The 21,868-nt window shown below is 41.6% G+C and overlaps 1 protein-coding gene across 1 annotated transcript in view; it reads right to left on the reverse strand.

Annotated features, from left to right (window-relative positions):
* Positions 1-21,868, reverse strand: part of LOC122552973 (plasminogen-like) — a 123,671-nt gene that overhangs the window by 95,726 nt on the left and 6,077 nt on the right. Inside the window, exon 2 of the mRNA XM_043696296.2 lies at positions 2,791-2,905. Within this exon, the coding sequence (XP_043552231.2) occupies positions 2,791-2,905 (115 nt within the window). The remainder of the gene's footprint in view (positions 1-2,790; positions 2,906-21,868) is intronic.

The raw sequence follows: 21,868 nt of genomic DNA on the forward strand, positions 1-21,868 counted from the left end.
ACCCACTGCCTGAGAGGAAGGTGGAGGAAGGAACCATCACAACATTTCAGAAATTAGCTGAGTGCTTAAAACACTATAGCATTCAATGCAACAGCCCATGTGTTGGGAAATGGGACTAGAATAGATAGATGGCTGATAATTGGCATGAATATGATGGGCTGAAAGGTCTCTTTCCTTGCTGTAAAGCACAATGGCTCTATAAGTTGGGTCTGTATCCATTTAAAGTTTAAAAGAATGAGAGGCAATCTTATTGAAACATATGTGATTCTGAATGCATTTGTCAGGGTGAGACAAACTTGGTTTATGTTACAATTTTGAAATAATGAGTCTCCCATTTGAGTTGGAGATGAGGAGAATTGTTTCCTCCCCTAGCCCCATTTCCCTAGTCCCAACATATCCCCATGACCTAAAACTTATGGTTTAGTCATTGCTGTTTGTGGGAACCTGTTGAGCTCAAGTCGATTGATGTCTTTCCTGGATTATAATCATGACTAGATTTCAAAAATTCTGAATTGCCTGTAACATGTCACAACACGCTGATATCCTGGAGCGTGATATACAAGTCTTTCCTATGTACAGTAACTGACAGGAAATTTATTCTGTGTTTTTCTTCCATAAATACTTTAGTTTCAATGTTCGCTCAAGCTTAACTGTTTGTGAATTCTACATTTCTTGCCATCTGTTAGGGGGCTAACTATTTTTACTGGGATGTCAGAAAATGTACAGCATAGTTGTTCCTTTGTCAGGCCCTTTGAATGAGTTATCCACTTCCTATTTGAAAGTGATTGTTGAAGTGATCACTGACATCATAAAGCCATAAGACATAGGAGCAGAAATTAGGCCATTCAGCCCATCGAGTCTGCTCTGCCATTCAATCAGGGCTGATAAGTTTCTCAACCCCGTTCTCCCGCTTTCTTCCCATAACCCTTGATCCCCTTGATACTCAAGAACCTATCTATCTCAGTCTTAAATATACCCAATGACCTGGCCTCCATAAATTCACCACTCCCTGGCTGAAGATTTTTTCCCCAGCTCCATTTTAAAAGGTCTTCTGTTTACCCTTCTGTCCTAGTCTCTCCTGCCAATGGAAACATCTTCCCAACTTCTACTCTGTGCAGGCCATTCAGTATTCTGTAAGTTTCATTTAGATCTCCCCTCATCCTTCTAAAGTCCAGCAAGTATAAATCCAGGGTCCTCAAACATTCCTTGTATGTTAAGCTTTTCATTCCTGGGACCACTCTCGTGAACCTCCACTGAACCAGAGCCAGTACATCCCTCCTGAGATATGGGGCCCAAAACTGTACACAATACTCCAAATGTGTCTGACCAGAGCTTTATAGAGCCTCAGAAGTACACCCCTGCTTTTATATTCAAGTCCTCTCAAAATAAATGTCATCATTGCATTTGCCTTCCTAACTACTGACTCAACCTGCAAGGTTACCTTGAGAGAATCTTGGACTAGAATTTCCAAGTCTTTTTGTACTTCATCCTTTTTCATACAGCATTCTAGATTATAGCAACAACTGCATAAAAACATTTCTCCTTACCATTTTTCTGGCTCTTTTGCCAATCGTTTTGAATCTTTGTCCTGTGACAACTGATCCTCCAGTCACAGAGTCACAGAGTCATAGAATAATACAGCATAGAAACAGGCCTTCAGCCCAGAGTGGTCTATGCTGACCATGGTGCCCATTCAGCTAGTTCCAATTGCCTGCATTTGGTCCATATCCCTCCAACCTTTCCCATCCATGTACCTACCCAAATGTTTTTTATATGTTGCCATTTTCTCTGGCAGTCCATTCAGTATAGAATCCATCTACCAGGCCCACTGTCAAGGAAAGGCCGCCAGCATTCTCAAAGTTCCTTTTCACCCTGGCAATGTTTTTCTACGACCTCTACCATCAGGGAGAAGGTACAGAAGCCTGAACATACGCACCAGCCGGTTTCAAAACAGTTTCTACCCTACTGTTGTTAGAATACTGAATGGACTAACTAACTTTTAACCTTCGCCTGTACCTGTGTTTTTGGTTTTGCCACTGTTTACCTATTATTTACTTATGTATGCTATTTAATTCTGTGATTAGACAAATTCACAGACAAAGCTTTTCACTGTGCCTCGGTACACATGACAATATACTCAATTCAATTCAATTATACGCACTACTCTCTCTATGAAGAAGTTGCACCTCAGGTCTTTCTTAAATCTTTCCCCTCTCACCTTAAATCTATGTCCTCTAGTTTTTAAATCCCCATACCTGAGAATATCATTCATCCTTTTTATGCCCCTCAAGATTTAATACGCCTCAATAAAGTCACCTTTCATTCTCCTATGTTTCAAGGAATAAAGTCCTATCCTGGCCGACCTTTTCCTATAATCCTGGCCTGCTAATCTTGGCAAAATTCTCGTAAATCTTTTTTGCATGCTTTCCAATTTAGAGTGGAATAATTTTTGCCCTGTATTTTTAAACAGTGCTATTAAATTTTCTGATAATCTTCTTTGCTGTAAGGGGAACAATCTTAGCCCCTCCTGTTTCTCCAAGCATTTTTTAAAAATATAATCAACTGGCTGTGGTTTGATTTAATACCTTTTTTTTAACATTTTATACATTGTGAGAAAATAGATTAAGTATAACAAATGGTGGACAATCTGTATGTCCATAAAGTAAACAAATTAGAGAAAAGAACATTGAAGTATATTTGCCATTGACTTCATTTGTTATATTTTACAATGTTGTTTGTCCTTTACCCTGTGATAAGTTGAACATTTTAATGAAGAAGATTAAAACTAACTTTGGTCTGTGTGGTATGTTGCTGTCCCATCTTTGACAGGTTCTTCCAGAAGCGGTTTTTGTTATGGTTCCTCTGTAGTCGACACCATTGCCTGACTTGCATTCCAAAATAAAAGCTAAGGAGGAAGAAAATAAAGGTTCTAGTAAATTTTGCAGCTTTTAAATAATTTTATACAGGGGATTTAAAGCAGCAACATCAATCTAAAACAATCCAGACCTTCCTTTCATTCCAACACCCTTTCTTTCCCCTTTCTTCACTGTCACTGCCCTTCATTCATAGAGTTGCATAGTTCATGCCCAATATCAGACTAAAGGGACCTTTATACAAGTATCAATGTGGCATTGATGTGGGGAGGATATTAAACAATGGAAAACATAAATGAGCCCAGTACTGTTTTCTGGCAGCAGTGAGATTGGGAATCCTTGCTAGAATCCTGGGGCCAGGTATGTTAAGTGTTGGCTAATCACTGCCTTCGCTGCCTAGGAAGCTAATCATTTAACACACCAATCAGCTTGTCAAGGGCTGACCAACAAAACTACTTGGCCTTTTTCAGATTTCAACATTAGTATCCCACTCCATCAGAAGCTGCTAGACAATTAGAGAACTGCAGCTTTTAGTTCCTACAGATCATGGATCAAGGCTAATTCTACAGGTGATCCAACAGCGAGAAACTAGATTTCTTGCTTTTCACAAGATGGAGGTCACATGGCTGGCATTCAGAGGCTATCAAAAGCTACCCCTTTTTCCCAATGTCCATGCCTGCAATTACCCCAGACTGGGACAATTGGTGGTCCCTCCCCAACATGGCAGGTGGATCGCACTAGTCAGGAAAGCAATGACTTTTCTCTCTTGCCAAGCAGGCAGGTAATCACGGAGGTGAAATGTTGAGGCCCTTAAGTAACCTTTATTGACTACTGAAGGGCTTCAATTGCCTGAATGAGTCAATAAAGTCTCCAATGGACCTTCTTGCCCACAAATAACTTAGTGAGGTGGCTAAAAGGGGGTGAGTATCTTTCAGGATGCTAATGCCTGATTACTTCCTTTTCTTACTACCTCCAGGGAGAGGAAAATTGTATCCATAGATTTTTTTCTTCAGCTCTCACGGGAGGTACGTTTCACTGACATATTTGTTGCCCATCAACAATGTCCTTGAACCGAATGGTCAGCTCAATAGTTTTGTAGGTCTCAAGTCATATGTTGGTCAGAACAGGTGATACCAGTCAATTTCCATTGCTAAAGAGCATTAGTGAACCAGTTGGGTTGTTACAGCCATTAAGGATGGTTTCGTGGTCACCATTAGTGGGGTTTGTTTCAAATCCAGACTTTATTAATTAAAGTTCCAATCGAGTGGCCAAGATAAGGTTTGGGCCTAAGCATCTTAATTGAACCTGGGCCTTAGGATTATCATTCTAGCATCATCATCAAGATTTCCAGTTCACTAGAAATAAATGTTTGTGGTATCATCACTATGAGTTTATCAGGGAAAAAATAATTTACAATTACATGCAAGCAAAGTTCTATGAACTTTATAATGTCATGGAATATCCTAAGGGAGAGCAAAACTGCAAGGTGATTGAGGAAAACAGTCTGAAAATGTCCTCTCTAATCCCTTAGGTGATTAAAACTAGACTAAGAGACCAGTCTACTCAATGGTTATATTATAGTATTGCCCAACTCTGATTGAAGGAGATCACTACTCCAACCTGAAACAGGTCCAGTGCAGAAATTCTAATTGGCAATTTTCTTGGTGCTTTCACTATATGAAACCTGCAATTATCACACTGAGTCAAACTGTCTTGGATCCCATTGGTTAAACTGTTGGAACTAATAAATAAAAGTGTTTGTATGTTTAAAAATATTATACATTTTTTCAGTGCTCCTGTGAGTTTTTTTTGTGTATTGCAAGTTCTGGAGAATCTAAGACAATTGTAGATGTTTAGCATCACTAACCTTTGCTTGAGGGAATTCAGTGAAACAACATTCATCACAAAAAAGATGCATTATTGTCCAGGAAAAGCAAAACTTTTTCTCATGCAACCTATACCCTTCATAAGAGTGATCCCAGGTCCCTAAACTGTAGGGTAAAATAATAACTCCACATAAACAAAACCAAGTGCGTAGATAATTGTCATTCATTTTCATGGAAGGATTGATAATAATGGAATTGAATAGCTGGTGTTTAACAGGCCAACAAATCCAACACCCATTTTGTGCTACTTCCCAATATGAATTTCTAGCCTATTACTGCAACTTGTTTTAACTTCACCCTCTCCAGCCTGTTGCTGCTGTTCTGACTCAGTCCCAAGCCTCTGGCGTTCACATTCTCCATTTCACCATCGAATCACTAATAACAACATGGGATGAACACTGCCTCTAGTTTCTTTCTTTGAGGATTGCTTTTGTGGGCAATTTCGAATGAATTGAGCATTTCACCATGTCCCCAGTTGCATCCCATCATTGATATAGTGCTGTAAAGCCAACCCTTGGCCTAGAATCATACACCATACCTAATAAAACAGTTATCTTTATTGTGTAAGGAAAACTCCAGTGGGAATTAAACCATAATCAATCATTTTAACTTAAGTAGGAATCAATCCAAAATAAATGATCTCAGTCAGGTGCCCTGATAACTGGTGCCCTTTATGGTGGGGTTAATATTGAGATCATGGGATTCAAGGACAAAATGGCAGTTGGTGCATTTTAAAGTTAAAAATGACACAAACACCAGGTTACCTGATGTAGGGCAGCACTCTGAAAACTAGTGCTTCCAAATAAACCTATTGGACTATAACCTGATGTTGTGTCATTTGTAACTTTGTCCACCCTAGTCCAACACCGGAACTTCTACATCACAGTGCATTTTAAAGCATTTTTTTAAAAAAGAGCAGCTTCCTGGTCATTGGGTATCAACCTGGTCAGTGGGAAAGAGTCATTCATAAAATTTAAGGGATTACCATTAAGAGTTTAATGGTTGACAAGGCCCACAACCTCTTTCAATTAAGTCTACTGTATTCACTGCTCACAATGCACCAATGTCTTTCCAACTCTGTTTCTTAAAGTTTTATTATCTCTTTACTTAAGAAGCAAAACTAAAGAGAGACAGACTTTCAGATTTGGGCAAAAGGCTTGGGGAATTTGAGTGCAATTATTAACCAGTGACGACCTGATCATGATTAAACATGATAAAGTAGACCCCTGGTGGGCACTAAAAAGTAGCAGCATATTTCACAGAAATTAATTCAGACGAAAATCTTTCAGGGAATGGTTAGAAATGGACATTTAGATTAATCTTGAATACTGTATTGAGAATTCTGGCAGAATCACAATTACCTTTACAGAATAAACAGGAGAGAGATCTCGGTGTTCTTTTCCATCAAAATAAAGGCCTCAATTTTTGCCACATTAGAGAATATTTCAGTTACTGGAAGAAGTTGAGAACCTAAGTCCTGCCCTCAAACACAGCATGTCTAATGGGATGAATTGTATTTCAAGCATGTCTGGTTCCCAGAGCGCGATGGACAATTAAATGACAAACTGCCTACACAAAAATCAGATTCTGGCATTCCTTGTGACTGCAACCTGGGGTGTGAAGACTAGGCCAAGTAAAAGGTCTGTTCTTTGTGTGGTTTCTTTTGACTAGCTAGTGTCCCCCTTTAGAGAGCTGAGGTACCCCTGTAGATAGGGTCTCAGACCAATTTTGGAAAGGGAAACAGGTAAATATTTATAGGGAGTCAGGTGCTGTTTGGGACTGTTACCTATGGAGAAGATTGTGTGTAAATGATGCATAAACCCCTTGGAACCAGATAATTTGTTAACACTTCACAAGCATCAACAAGCGTCATAAAGTTTCAAGAAGTGCAAGAATGTGTCTTTAGGAATGACAGTGCTTACCTCAATAGAGTGTAGGCCCTATGTTTTTCTCCTATGTTCATGAGTAATTGTGAATACCCAATGGGTTGTCATGGTAAGTGAAAGGGGAAGACGTGTGGATAGTGGTATGTGTTAAGTTAACGTAGAGACATGAGGAACCATGGGAGATAGGTAGACAGCATTCAGTTTTATGGGCTGTCATAGATGGCCATAGAGAGTGTAAGGAGGTGACGGTGAGTAAAGGGCGATCAATGTCTGGGAGATTGCTTGATATTTCTTCCTTTTTATTGTATGTATTGTTTCTTGGAGCAATATGTTTTGGAACCATCCAGGGAGCAGGTTGCGTAATGAGGAGAGATTAATTGATGACATCATAGCTAAGTATCCTCTCGGGAGTAGTGACCATAGTATGATAGAATTCAAAATTCAGTTTGGGGTGAGGAATTGGAGTCCTTCAGTAGTGTTCTGGAATTAAATAAAGGAAATTATAAAGGCATGAGGACAGATTTGGCCTGAGTAGATTGGGCAGGAAGGCTAAATGGTAAGACAGCAGATGAGCAATAGTAGATGTTTAAGGACCTATTCAATTCAAGGTTTGTGAGAAAATTTGTAGCTCGGGTGCTCGTTGTTGTGGTTCTGTTCGCCAAGCTGGGAATTTGTGTTGCAGACATTTCGTCCCCTGTCTAGGTGACATCCTCAGTGCTTAGGAGCCTCCTGTGAAGCACTTCTGTGATCTTTCCTCCGGCATTTGTAGTGGTTTGAATCTGCCGCTTCCGGTTGTCAGTTCCAGCTGTCCGTTGCAGTGGTCAGTATATTGGGTCCAGGTCGATGTGCTTATTGATTGAATCTGTGGATGAGTGCCATGCCTCTAGGAATTCCCTGGCTGTTCTCTGTTTGGCTTGTCCGATAATAGTAGTGTTGTCCCAGTCGAATTCATGTTGCTTGTCATCTGCGTGTGTGGCTACTAAGGATAGCTGGTCATTTCGTTTCGTGGCTAGTTGGTGTTCATGGATGCAGATCGTTAGCTGTCTTCCTGTTTGTCCTATATAGTGTTTTGTGCAGTCCTTGCATGGGATTTTGTACACTACATTGGCTTTGGACTGCACAAAACACTACATAGGACAAACAGGAAGACAGCTAACGATCCGCATCCATGAACACCAACTAGCCACGAAACGACACGACCAGCTATCCTTAGTAGCCACACACGCAGATGACAAGCAACATGAATTCGACTGGGACAACACTACTATTATCGGACAAGCCAAACAGAGAACAGCCAGGGAATTCCTAGAGGCATGGCATTCATCCACAGATTCAGTCAATAAGCACATCAACCTGGACCCAAAATACCGACCACTGCAACGGACAGCTGGAACTGACAACCGGAAGCGGCAGATTCAAACCACTACAAATGCTGGAGGAAAGATCACAGAAGCGCTTCACAGGAGGCTCCCAAGCACTGAGGATGTCACCTAGACAAGGGATGAAACATCTGCAACACAAATTCCCAGCTCGGTGAACAGAACCACAACGACCTACTCAATTCCTCACAACTGGACGATTTGGAAACTTTCAAACATAAATAAAAGGATACTGAAAAATTAATAAAAAGAGAAGGTTCAAAACGTGACTTAATCTTGGGAAATAAGGCAGGGCAGGTGACTGAGGTGTCAGTGGGGGAGCACTTTGGGGCCAGCGACCATAATTCCATTAGATTTAAAATAGTGATGGAAAAGGATAGACCAGATTGAAAAGTTGAAGTTCTAATTTGGAGAAAGGTCAATTTTGATGGTATTAGGTAAGAACTATCAAAAGCTGATTGGGTGCAGATGATCACAGGTAAAGGGACGGCTGGAAAATGGGAAGCCTTCAGAAATAGGATAACAAGAATCCAGAGGAAGTATATTCCTGTTAGGGTGAAAAGAAAAGATGGTAGATATAGGGAAACCTGGATGACTAAAGAAATTGAGGGTTTGGTTAAGAAAAAGAAGGAAGCATATGTAAGGTATAGACATGATAGATCGAGTGAATCCTTAGACGAGTATAAAGGCAGTATGAGCATACTTAAGAGGGAAATCAGGAGGGCAAAAAGGGGACATGAGATAGTTTTGGCAAATAGAATCCAAAGGGTTTTTACAAATACATTACGAACAAAAGGTTAACTAGGGAGAGAATAGGCCCCCACAAAGATCAGCAAGACGGAGATACTAAACAAGTATTTTGCATCAGTATTTACTGTGGAAAAGGATATGGAAGATATAGAATGTAGGGAAATAGATCGTGACACCTTGCAAAATGTCCAAATTACAGAGGAGGAAGGACTGGATGTCTTCAAACGGGCAGCACGGTAGCACAGTGGTTAGCACTGCTGCCTCACAACGCCAGAGACCCGGGTTCAATTCCCACCTCAGGCAACTGTCTGTGTGGAGTTTGCACATTCTCCCCGTGCCTGCGTGGGTTTTCTCCGGGTACTCTAGTTTCCTCCCACAGTCCAAAAATGTGCAGGTTAGGTGAATTGGCCATGCTAAATTGCTTGTAGTGTTAGGTGAAGGGGTAAATGTAGGGGAATGGGTCTGGGTGAGTTGCTCTTCGGAGGGTCGGTGTGGACTAGTTGGGCCAAAGGGCCTGTTTCCACACTGTAAGTAATGTAAATAAGTAATCTAAATCTAAGCATAAAGGTGGATAAATCCCCAGGACCTAATCAGGTGAACTCTAGAACTCTGTGGGAGGCTAGAGAAGTGATTGCTGGGTCTCTTGCTGAGATATTTGTATCATCGATAGTCACAGGTGAGAAGCCGGAAGACTTGGCTAAAGCGGTAGCACTGTTTACGAGGGGTGGTAAGGACAAGCCAGGGAACTATAGACCAGTGAGCCTGACCTCGGTGGTGGGCAAGTTGTCGGAGTGAATCCTGAGGGACAGGATGTACATGTATATGGAAAGGCATGGACTAATTTGGGATAGTCAACATGGTTATGTGCATGGGAAATCATGTCTCATGAACTTGATAGAGTTTTTTGAAGAAGTAACAAAGAGAATATATGAGGGCAGAGTGGTAGATGTGATCTATATGGACTTCAGTAAGGCGTTCGACAAGGTTCCCCATGGGAGATTGGGTAACAGGGTTAGATCTCACGGAATACAGGGAGAACTTGCCATTACAGAACTGGCTCAAAGGTAGAACAGAGGGTGGTGGTGGAGGTACGGTTGGTAAGTTTGCAGATTACACCAAAATTGGAGGTGTAATGGACAGCAAAGAAGGTTACCTCAGATTACAACAGGATCTTGACCAGATGGGCTGAGAAGTATTTACTGTGGAAAAGGATATGGAAGATATAGATTGTAGGGAAATAGATGGTGACATCTTGCAAAATGTCCAGATTACAGAGGAGGAAGTGCTGGATGTCTTGAAATGGTTAAAAGTGGATAAATCCCCAGGACCTGATCAGGTGTACCAGAGAACTCTGTGGGAATCTAGAGAAGTGATGGCTGGGCCTCTTGCTGAGATATTTGTATCATCGATAGTCACAGGTGAGGCGCTGGAAGACTGGAGATTGGCAAACGTGGTGCCACTGTTTAGGAAGGGCGGTAAAGACAAGCCAGGGAACTATAGACCAGTGAGCCTGACCTCAGTGGTGGGCAAGTTGTTGGAGGGAATCCTGAGGGACAGGATATACATATATTTGGAAAGGCATGGACTGATTAGGGATAGTCAACATGGCTTTGTGCGTAGGAAATCATGTCTCACAAACTTGATTGAGTTTTTTGAAATAGTAACAAAGATGATTGATGAGGGCAGAGCAGTAGATGTGATCTATATGGACTTCAGTAAGGCGTTCGACAAGGTTCCCCATGGGAGACTGATTAGCAAGGTTAGATCTCATGGAATACAGGGAGAACTAGCCATTTGGATACAGAACTGGCTCAAAGGTAGAAAACAGAGGGTGGTGGTGGAGGGTTGTTTTTCAGGCTGGAGGCCTGTCACCAGTGGAGTGCCACAAGGATCGGTGCTGGGTCCTCTACTTTTTGTCATTTACATAAATGATTTGGATGCGAGCATAAGAGGTACAGTTAGTAAGTTTGCAGATGACACCAAAATTGGAGGTGTAGTGGGCAGCGAAGAGGGTTACCTCAGATTACAACAGGATCTGGACCAGATGGGCCAATGGGCTGAGAAGTGCAGATGGAGTTTATTTCAGATAAATGTGAGGTGCTGCATTTTGGGAAAGCAAATCTTAGCAGGACTTATACACTGAATGGGAAGGTCCTAGGGAGTGTTGCTGAACAAAGAGACCTTGGAGTGCAGGTTCATGGCTCCTTGAAAGTGGAGTCACAGGTAGATAGGATAGTGAAGAAGGCTTTCCTTTATTGGTCAGAGTATTGAGTACAGGAGTTGGGAGGTCATGTTGTGGCTGTACAGGACATTGGTTAGGCCAGTGTTGGAATATTGCATGCAATTCTGGTCTCCTTCCTATCGGAAAGATGTTGCGAAACCTGAAAGGGTTCAGAAAAGATTTACAAGGGTGTTGCCAGGGTTGGAGGATTTGAGCTATAGGGAGAAGCTGAACAGGCTGTGGCTGTTTTCCCTGGAGCTTCGGAGGTTGACGGGTGACCTTATAGAGGTTAACAAAATTATGAGGGGCAATGTCTTATCCCTGGGGTCAGGGAGTCCAGAACTAGAGGGCATAGGTTTAAGGTGAGAGGGGAAAGATATAAAAGAGACCTACTGGGCAACTTTTTGTCACAGAGGGTGGTACGTGTATGGAATGAGCTGCCAGAGGAAGTGGTGAAGGCTGGTACAATTGCAACATTTAAAAAGCATCTGGATGGGTATATGAATAGGAAGGGTTTGGAGGGATATGGGCCGGGTGCTGGCAGGTGGAACTAGATTGGGTTGGGATATCTGGTCGGCATGGACAGGTTGGACTGAAGGGTCTGTTTTCATGCTGTACATCTTTATGACTCTATGACATTACGACAGAAAACAAGCACAAAATATCAAAAAGGATAGCAAAAACTTCAATAGGCATATGAAAGGGAAGAGAGTCGTTAAAGTGTATGTTGGTCCCTTGGAAGCTGAAATCACAGGGTTAGTAGTGAGGAACAATGAGATGGCAGAGATGCTGAATCATGCTTTGCCTCAGTTTTCACAGTGGAGGGTAATAGTATCATTCCTATTGGAACAGACAAGTTCTTGAGGCTATAAAAAAAGGTAGATCTTAGAACAATCAACATAGACAGGGAAAAGGTACTCAGCAAACTATTAGGACTGAGAGTAGACAAGTCCCCTCGGGCCTGATGGCCTACATCCTTGGGTATTAAAGGAAGTGGTGGCAGAGACAGTGGATTCCTTAGCTGCGATATTTCAAACTTCCTTGGACATGGGAAAGGTTCCAGTGGATTGGGAAATGGCTAATGTAATGCCCTTATTTAAAAAGTGACAGGGAGGCAAAATGTGGGAAATTACAGACAGGTTAGTTTAACATCAGTTGTTGGGAAATTGTTAGAATCAATTATCAGGAAAGCAATATCAGGACATTTGGAAAGTCAAAACGCTATCCATCAGTGTCAATGTGGTTTTATGAAGGGCAAATCATGTTTGACTAATTTGCTAGAGTTCTTCCAAGACATAACAAGCAAAGACGGTAATGGGGATCTTGTAGATGTAATACATCTGGTCTTCTGGAAGGCGTTTGATAAGGTGCTGCACAAAAGATTGGATCTTATGGGTTTAGAGGTAATTAATTAGCTTGGATAGATAACTGGCTGATGGACAGAAAACAGAGAGTTAGGATAAGCTTTTTTTTCTGGATGACAAGATGTAATTAGTGGGGTGGCCACAGGGTTCAGTCCTTGGACCCCAGCTATTTACAATCTGTATTAATGACTTGGATACAGGGATAGCAGGCTCTATAGCAAAATTTGCGGATGACACAGAAATAGACAGGACGGTAAATTGGAATGAGGAAATAAGAACTTTACAAATGGATATAGGTTAGAAGAGTGGGCCAAAATGTGGCAGATGGATTTTAACATGGATTAGTGCTTGGATTTAAAAATTGGAAAGGCAACCTATTATCTCAATGAGGAGGGACTTTGGGGCAGAGGGATCTAGGTTTACTCATTCATGAGTCACAGAAAACTAGCATGCAGGCACAGCAGATAATAAATAAAGCGAATGAAATAGAATATAAAAGTAAGAAAGTATTGTTGCAAGTATACAAGGTATTAGTGAGACTGCACCTGGAGTATTATGAACTGTTTCGGTCCCTTTGTTTTTGAGGAAAGATGTAGTGGCATTGGAGGCAGTTCAGAGGAGGTTCACTAGATTGATCCCAGAGATGAGGGGTTTGTCTTATGAAGAAAGATTGAACAGTTTAGGCCTATCCTGTCTGGAATTTAGAAGAATGAGGGGAGATCAAATTGAGGTATTCCAGATGATGAAAGAGGTGGATAAAATAGACGCGGAGCGGATGCTTCCTCTTGCAGGCCATCCTAGGACAAGAGATCATAGTCTTAGGATAAAGGGTACCAAATTCAAAATAGAGTTGAGGAGAAACTACTTCTCCCAAAGGGCTGTGAATCTGTGGAATTCGCTACCCCAAAAGTGTGGTGGATGCTGGGACAGTGAGTAAATTTAAGGAGAATTTAGACAGATTTTTTTATTGGTAATGGGTTGAAGCTTTAAGGATAGAAAGTAGGAAAATGGGAGCAAGGAACATATCAGCCATAATAGAATGGTGGAGCAGACTTGATGGGCCGAATTGCCTAATTCTGCTCCTATATCTTATGAACTTTAGAGAGGCAAGGTATCCACAGTATGGTGGCACAGTAGTTAGCACCCCTGCCTCACAGTGCCAGGGACCTAGATTCGATTTCATCCTCAGGCAATTACGTGTGGAGTACGAACATTCTCCCCAAGTCTATGTGGGTTTCCGTTGAATGTTCTGGTTTTCTCCCATAGCCCAAAGATTTGCAGGTTAAGTGAATTGGCCATGCTAAATTGCCATAACATCCATGGATGTGTAGGCTAGGTGGATTAGCCATGGTAAATGAGGGGTTACAGGGATTGGGGGGTGTACAAGGGTTTGGGTCGGATGCTCTTCAGAGGATCAGTGCACACTCAATGGACTGGATGGCCTCTATCAGCACCATGGGAATTCTATTCTATTTGGATTTGGTCCTTGGACACTTTAGGTAGAGGTAATGTACTTTATGAAAGGTAAGGCTCACTTTGGGAGAGGCAAGGTATCTTTCAGTTGAGGTAAGTCACCCTTTTGTGGAGTTAAAGCACACTCTAAGAGAGGTAAGAAACCCTTTGAAATTTTGAAAAGGCATATTTGTAAGTTTTTAAAAAATGTATAAATGCTTTGTAACTAGCAAAGTTGTCAAGAAAATATCCAAAAGTGAAATGGAATTGAATAATTGCTATTTTCAGAAATATGATGAGACTTCTGCTGCACAACTGATTTCCCAAACCAGTATTTGCATAATTTATTGACAAAATGCATCTTGAGCAGAAATGTTTATTGACATCAGGGATTAAGCATTTAAAAGTGAAATGCTGTCATAGTACCTCCTGAGGTATATCTGTGCTGGATAGTAGAGCGTTGCCATGGTGAGTGAAGAGTAAAGGACGGTAAAGGTTCCTTTTCTATGCTTTAACTAATGCCACAAAAAAAGGCAACTAATTGTTCAAACATGATGTGAGAGAGTGAGACATCCCGTTCACTCTGAGAGCTGGCTCTGAGGGAGTTGGATCAGTGTCAAAGACTCTCCATGTATAAATAAAGGGTGACTTGATAATAAAACACTAGCTTCTATGGAGCTATTTCAGTAGCGATGAGAGAAAAGCAAGGTCCTGAAGAAATTTGCTTGCAATAGTCATCTTTGAATTGAGTTAAACATTTCTGACGTCATGCCGTTATTTGGGAAGCTTGACTCGTTTGATCCTGCCATCAAAGACTAGGCCAAATGTGTGGAAAGAATGCAATGTATTTTCAGCAAATAGCATTGGGGCAGATGAAAGGAAACAAGTATTTGATAGCTTGTAGAATCCCAGCTGTTTGGTTATTAGGAGCAGTATTTTCCCTGAGGTGCCAGATGCTAAATCTTTCAAGAGTCGACAGATTTCGATGAAGAATATTACGACTTCAAGCCTCCTCCATTCTGAGAGGTTATTGGTTTTATTCAGCAATTCAAGAACCAGGGTTATCCGTATTAAGATCTTTAACGGGGTTACAACAACCGCAGAATTTATGACTTTGGTTTAACCCTTAATGAGATCATGAGAGACCATTAAGTATGTGGAATTAATGATGTAACCATGCAAATGCACTCATTAGCTGAAGCCCAACTGGACTTCAAACTCCAACTGGCTTTGTCATCAGAAAATACAACAAGTGAAGCTTATGAGTTACAGGGTATTCTGATGGAAGTGGACATTCTCAACAGGTTGACTGAGCTTGGATAACACCATTTGAGTGAAGGCAATTGAAGCCTCATTTAGGAGACATCCTGAACAGAGGGACTCTAGGTCAGCCCACAGCAAAACCCTAAAACAAAACCAAGCCTCAGCCAAATGGTTATAATTTTCTTCAGGTTCCGGGCCAATAAGCCATTGTAGTTGCTGCTGGCGTGCAGAATTGAAACAGCAAAAGAGGCCCACTAGACCGAAGGTGAATAAGAAAACTCATAGGTTGGTATCCAGGAGAGTGGACACCCTGGAAAGTCCACCTAAACCTGGTTTGTAACATTAAATTGTTTAGCAATATCCAAATCAGAACCAATTAAAATAAATATCTGGTTAAATAGTAACCCGGTTCTCATAGAGATCAATACCTGATGTGGCCGTTTCTGTGATTGCAGACCCACTCAAACCTTAAGTATGTGCAAGATTGAGAACCTATTCCAGGAACCGTTACAGATTAAGGATACAATTTCAGTTCCAGTCTCTTATGAGAAACAGCTAGTTCAGTTACCAGTGATTGGAATAAAAAGGTCAGGCCCAAGCTTGATGGAGCGAAATTAGTTAAGAAAGGTTCACCTTGACTGGTTCTTCTTTTTCAATGAGAGAATGGCTGTCTGAATGAAATCTTAATTAAATACACAGAAATTTTTCAAGAAGGTGTAGAGACTATCAAAAGAGCAAAGACCACCTTGCATGTTGACCAAGATGCAATTTGATGACTGTGCAAGTCATGTCCAGTGCCATTTGTCTTATGGGCAAAAGTAGAGGCAGAAATCAGAAGCTAGAAAGGGAAGGAATCATCAAACCAGTGGGCAGCTTCAGTCATACTGATTAAGAGGCCTGATGGGTTGTTTGCCTTTGTGGGGATTTTTAAAGACCAGTAAACCACTTTTCACTGGATAAATACCCTTACATAGAGGATTTATGTGCAAAGCATGCAGGAGAGCTGTCATTTATAAAGCTGAACATGAGCTACGCATATATGGAATTGCAGTTAGATGAGGATTCCCAGATATATGCTACAATTAATACCCAGAAAGGTTTGTATCAATATATGAGACTGCCATTTGGGGTATCATCAGCCTGTGCCATTTTTCAATGGATGATGGACAGCATTTTACAAGATCTACCCCAGGCTGCCATTTATTGAGATGAAGCGCGATGAGCAGAGCAAATCAATAAGGAGCACTTAGAAAACTTGGACATAGTCTTTAGACATTTCTCCCAGCGGAGTGTATGCTGCCGAAGGGAAAAGTATGTGATGTAGGCACCCTAAGTGACCTATTTGAGCGACTGAGTCGATAAAGTGGATTGCATCTGTTGGAAGATAATGTGAGAGCAATCAAAGGTGCCCCGGCTCCCATGTCTATACAGGCTCAGGTCTTTCCTTGGGTTGTAAATTATTATGGAAAGTTCATACGTAACGTGGCCTGGCACTTTTGCATCAATTCTTAAAAAAGAGTCAGCCTGGGAAACGGTCACATAGTCAAGCCATAGCTTCCAGGGAAGTGAAGAAACAGCTATCATCCTCTAAAGTGTTGGCACACTATGATCCCAAGTAAGACCTGGTATTGACATGAGATGCCTCCACGTATGGCATTGGAGTAGTATTAGCTCATAGGTGGCCCAATGGAGAAGAATGCCCAACAGCGTATACATTCAGGAGTTTGGCTAATGAAGAGTGTAAATACACCCAGATAGAGAAGGAAGGTTTGGTGGTCATATTTGGAGTCAGGAAGTTCCACCAATATCTTTACAGATGTAAAGTTGTAATAGCAACGAACCACAAACTCCTGCTAGGTCTCCTTAAGAGGACAAGGCAGTGCTGCCATAGCTGCAGGCCAAATTCACCACTGGATACTAATTCTAATTGCAAATAATTACAAGTTAGAACACCACCTGGGAGCCCAATTAGCAAATATGAATGCATTGAGCCACCTCCAATTGACAGATACACCACCGGTGGTACCACCGTTGGAAGAGTTCGTAATGGTTTTAAATTTTCTGGACACCTTTCCAGTCATAATTGACAATGTCAGACTTTGGATGCAGAAAGATCCGGTCCTGGCAAAACCAAGATAGCTAGTGGTGATGGGGGAGACCAAAAGGACATCACAACCAGAATTGAAACCTTTTTGGACCTGGCAGGATCAGATCACAGTACAGGATGACATATTATTAAGTTACACAAGAGTGATTGTTCCAAGCAAAGGTGCTGGCTGAACTCCACCAGGCTCATCCAGGGGTGTCCAACATGAAGAGGTTTGCAAGAAGTTATGTCTAATGGCCAGGAATGGATGCAGACATTGGTAGAGCAGTGCCCAGAATGCCAACAAGGACAAAAGATATTGTCACCAGCTCCCTCACATTTGGGGAAATGGCTGGGTAAACTCTGGACTCAGTTATGTGTCGACTATGTAGGTCCTTTAATGGGGTCAATGTTCTTAGTCATTGTTGATGCCCACTCAAAATGACTGGATGTGCATAGATTTCATTTGTCAAACTTGGGAAGGACAAAAAAAACGTGCATATCTTTTGCAAAACACTGACTCCTAGAAGTGTTTGTCGCAAATAACTAGCTGTCATTTACCAGCAGGGAATTTGAATATTTTCTGAAGTCGAATGGTGTCTGACATATCTGACAACTCCATACCACACATCATCCTATGGTCTGGCAGAAACAGCAGTCCAAATGTTGAAGGCAGGCTTAAAGAAGCAACCTACAGCTTCACGAGATACCAAATTGTCCTGAATTGTTTATCGGACGATCTCTCATGCAACTACAGGCATAGTTCCAGCAAGTTGCTAACAGGGAGAAGACTCCACACCAGGTTATATCTGATCTTCCTGGACTGGGGGAGGGGGTGGAGAGGGCAAGAAGACATCAAGAATGCCAATGCTGGGATAACACTCTGCTAATCAAGAGAGACAGCTTCTTCAGGGAATGAAACTTGGTGTAGGAGCAACAGGAATGGCCTAGTAAGAGGCAGGCCAACCTGAGGTTAGGACCAGAGTTCAGGTAGGTATGATGGTCCCGAACAAGTATGTGGACTACCTGAAAGCTGCAAACTCGCAAACAGTACGGTGCTTGGCTCCTCAACAGCCATTCCAGAACCTGTGCAGTGTCCTTCTCTGTCGGTTGTTTAAGAAACCTCAAAATCCAAGGTGGACACGGTGGATGTCACTGCCTCGATGCCCTTGCTGCTTGAAGAGGAGAATGAATTTCTTCCGAGATACTCCACATGCAAGAGGTGAGCCACTGTGTGTTACATGCTGCCCGTATCAGAGGCAATGTTGGAGGAACATGACCCAATGCTAAAACAGGAGAAGCTGCAGAAAAAAATCAGCCTATACCTTGAACTCAGACGGGGAGGAATGTAATGATTGAAACGAGGTCAGCCAGTTGGACCTGATAGAATACGAGTTCCCTGATTGGACCAGATTAATAGGCCCAATTAGGGATCCCTGGTTGACAGATATAAACAGGATTGTCAGACATTCTGTTCACTCTGAGAGCTGGCTCTGAAGGAGGTGGATCAGTGTCAAAACTGCTCCACATGGAAATAAAAGGTGATTTGGTGATGGGATACCAGCCTCTGCAAAGTTATTTCAGCTTCCTATTTTGAGATTTAACTATGTTTCTGGAAGCTGTATAAGCCATTCCCTTTATCTAGTGCAATATTTAAGTTTTTTGTTAAGCATGTTGATTCAATTTTTCATTTTGATATTTGTACCTTAGTGTATATCTGTTGTAGGTCTCCCAGTATTTCTTTAAATATTGGCCACATGACATTGCACCACTTCCTGTGATGTACCCTGAAGCCTTTGTATTTACCACTTTACACCACATCTGAACCCAAGTCTCTGATTGTACTCACCGTGTGGGCGGCACGGTGGCACAATGGTTAACACTGCTGCCTCACAGTGCCTGAGACCCAGGTTCAATTCCTTGCCTCAGGCGACTGACTGTGTGGAGTTTGCATGTTTTCCTTGTGTCTGCGTGGGTTCCCTCCGGGTGCTCCGGTTTCCTCCCACAGTCCAAAAATGTGCATGTCAGGTGAATTGGCCATGCTAAATTGCCTGTAGTGTTAGGTAAGAGGTAAATGTAGGGGTATGGGTGGGTTGCGCTTCAGCGGGTCAGTGTGGGGCTTGTTGGGCCGAAGGGCCTGTTTCCACACTGTAATGTAATGCAATCTAATCTAATCTACCTGTTAAGTTGCATTATTCCCAACTAAAGTCACTGCCTTCAATTTCTTTTATATAATGAACCACAATGGCAATTTTACTGGTCCAACCTAAGGTGTTCTCAGCTCCTTTGAAGGAAACAGGAATTCAAATGCTCTTTGTGGTGTACAGTAGGAGAATCAACAGATGACACTAGTTCAGCAATCATGTCATTGTCTGGATCCCATATTGATTGCAACATTTCTGGTCTGTTTGACTCTGCTGATGAATGCTTCCATTGTGACGAAGTGTACATGCAGCACTGGCCAGACTACAGCTGAAACTGTGGACAGTTTTAATCGGCTTATCTAAGTAAAGATATTGGAGGCAGTCCAAAGAGGTCCATTAGATTGATCTGGGTATGGAGGGGTTGAGTAGGTTGTGCTTGTACTCATTAGCGTTTAGGAGAATGTGAAAATAGTTGATTGTTAGAGGTCTTGATAGGGTCAATGTTCAGAGGTTACTTTCTTTTGTAGGAGAGTCTAGGACCAGAGGGCATAATCTCAGAACAAGGTGACCATTTAAGACAAAGATCAGAAGGATATTTTCTTTTAGAGGATGATGAGTCAGAGGAATTCTTTACCACAGAAGGCTGGTGATGCTGGGATCATTAAGTATTTTCAAGACTGAGATAGACAGATTTCTAATCAGTAGAGAATCAAGGATTATGGGGGAAAGGCAGAAAGGTGGAGTCGAGTATTACCAGGTTAGTTGTGATCTCAATAAGTGGCAGAGTGGACTCTATGGGCTGAATGGCCTATTTCTGCTCCTACAACTTGTGGTTTTAAAGTCTTATGGAAACTAGTGCCACAGTTTGATTGCACTGTGGGATTTTCAATTTAAATGAGGTAAGACAGTGGATGTAGTATCTGTTCTACCATTTGTCCAAAATAAGCTTTGTATCAATTCCAGATTGCTTCTCTCAATTCAAGCTCTGCATGCTTCACTACATTTGTCACAGTTCCACATCTGACTGCTACAGTACTCATTCTTTTATTCCCTCACATTTATCAAATCACCATCTCATACATGTGGCTTTAGTAAACATGGGATTCTAGAAAGTTGATTTCTCAGTCCTCCTGTGAGGACTTCACATGACTCAATGATTTTGGAGTGGAATTGAATGATAGCTCAAAATTGCAAGTTGAATGTTATTGTTGTTCTTTAGCAATGCTTTCCTCTTTCAGCTTCACAGTTTGAGGGTATCTTGGTGAGTTAGTAATAGAACAAGTCCGTATGATGTTGTGAGCTCTTTAAAGTATGTATTGGTAAATTATGGTCCAATGTCTGAGATTCCAGAAGAAGGACTTATGCCTGAAACGTCGATTCTCCTGCTCCTCGGATGCTGCCTGGCCTGCTGTTTTTCCAGCATCACATTTTTCAACTCTGGTCTCTAGTATCTGTAGTCCTCACTTTCTCCCAATGTCTGAGATTACAAAGTAACTGTCATGGAGTCATAGAGTCATGCAGCATGGAAGCAGACTCATCCAACTTATCCGTGCCGACCAAATATACTCAACTGAACTAGTCCCATTTGTCTGTGTTTGGCTCATATCCCTCTAAACCTTTCCTATTCATGTACCTGTCAAAATGTTTTTTAAATGTTGTAACTGCCTCTACCCCACCTCCTCTGACAGCTCATTCCATACACTTACCACCCGCTGTGTGAAAAAGTTTGTCTTTTAGGTCGCTGTTAAATATTATCCCCTCTCCTTAAATCTCTAGTTTTGGTCTCCCTTACCCTTGAAAAGAAATGTTGTCTATTCACCCCCATGATCTTATAAACCTATATAAGGTCACCCCTCAGCCTCCGATGTTCCAGAGAATAAAATCGTAGCCTATCCAGCCTCTCCTAATAACTCAAACCCTCCAGTCCTGGAAACATCTTTGTAAATTTGAAATATTCTAAATATCTCTTTCAGTGATATAATCAATGTTTCAAAATGTGATTCTGAAGTTGTTTGACTTCAATCTATCTTAAGTGGTCATAGAGTCAAACAGCATGGAAACAGACCACGGAAACAGTTCAACCAATCCATGCTGACCATAATCCCAAACTAAACCACTCTCATCTGCCTGCATATGGTCCACATCCCTTCAAACATTTTTCATTCATGCACTTATCCAATGTCTTTTAAACATTGTAACTGTACCTGCATCCACCACTTCCTCTGGAAATTCATTCCACATACGAACCACTCTGTTTTAAAAAGTTGCCCTCGTGTCTTTTTAAAATTTTTCTCTTTTCTTCTTGAAAATATGCCCCCTGTCTTGAAATCACACACACTATGGAAAAGACACTTGCCATTCACCTTATCTATACCTCTCATTATTGTATAATCCTCTATATCAAAAAGATTTTGCCTCAGTGTTTATGGATGTTGATCCCAAGTTGTTCCTGTAGTTTTGATGGAAAAAAAGGACATCAATGATTGTCTTGTCTCCTGATGATGAATTGTACAGTTTATAGTTTAGTCAAACTGGTTATCTCTGAAATAGCCCTGCAAGTGCAA

The sequence above is a fragment of the Chiloscyllium plagiosum genome, unplaced genomic scaffold, assembly GCF_037043375.1.
Source record: "Chiloscyllium plagiosum isolate Xiang-an unplaced genomic scaffold, Cpla_swu_hap1 HiC_scaffold_10, whole genome shotgun sequence".
Classification (NCBI taxonomy): domain Eukaryota; kingdom Metazoa; phylum Chordata; class Chondrichthyes; order Orectolobiformes; family Hemiscylliidae; genus Chiloscyllium; species Chiloscyllium plagiosum.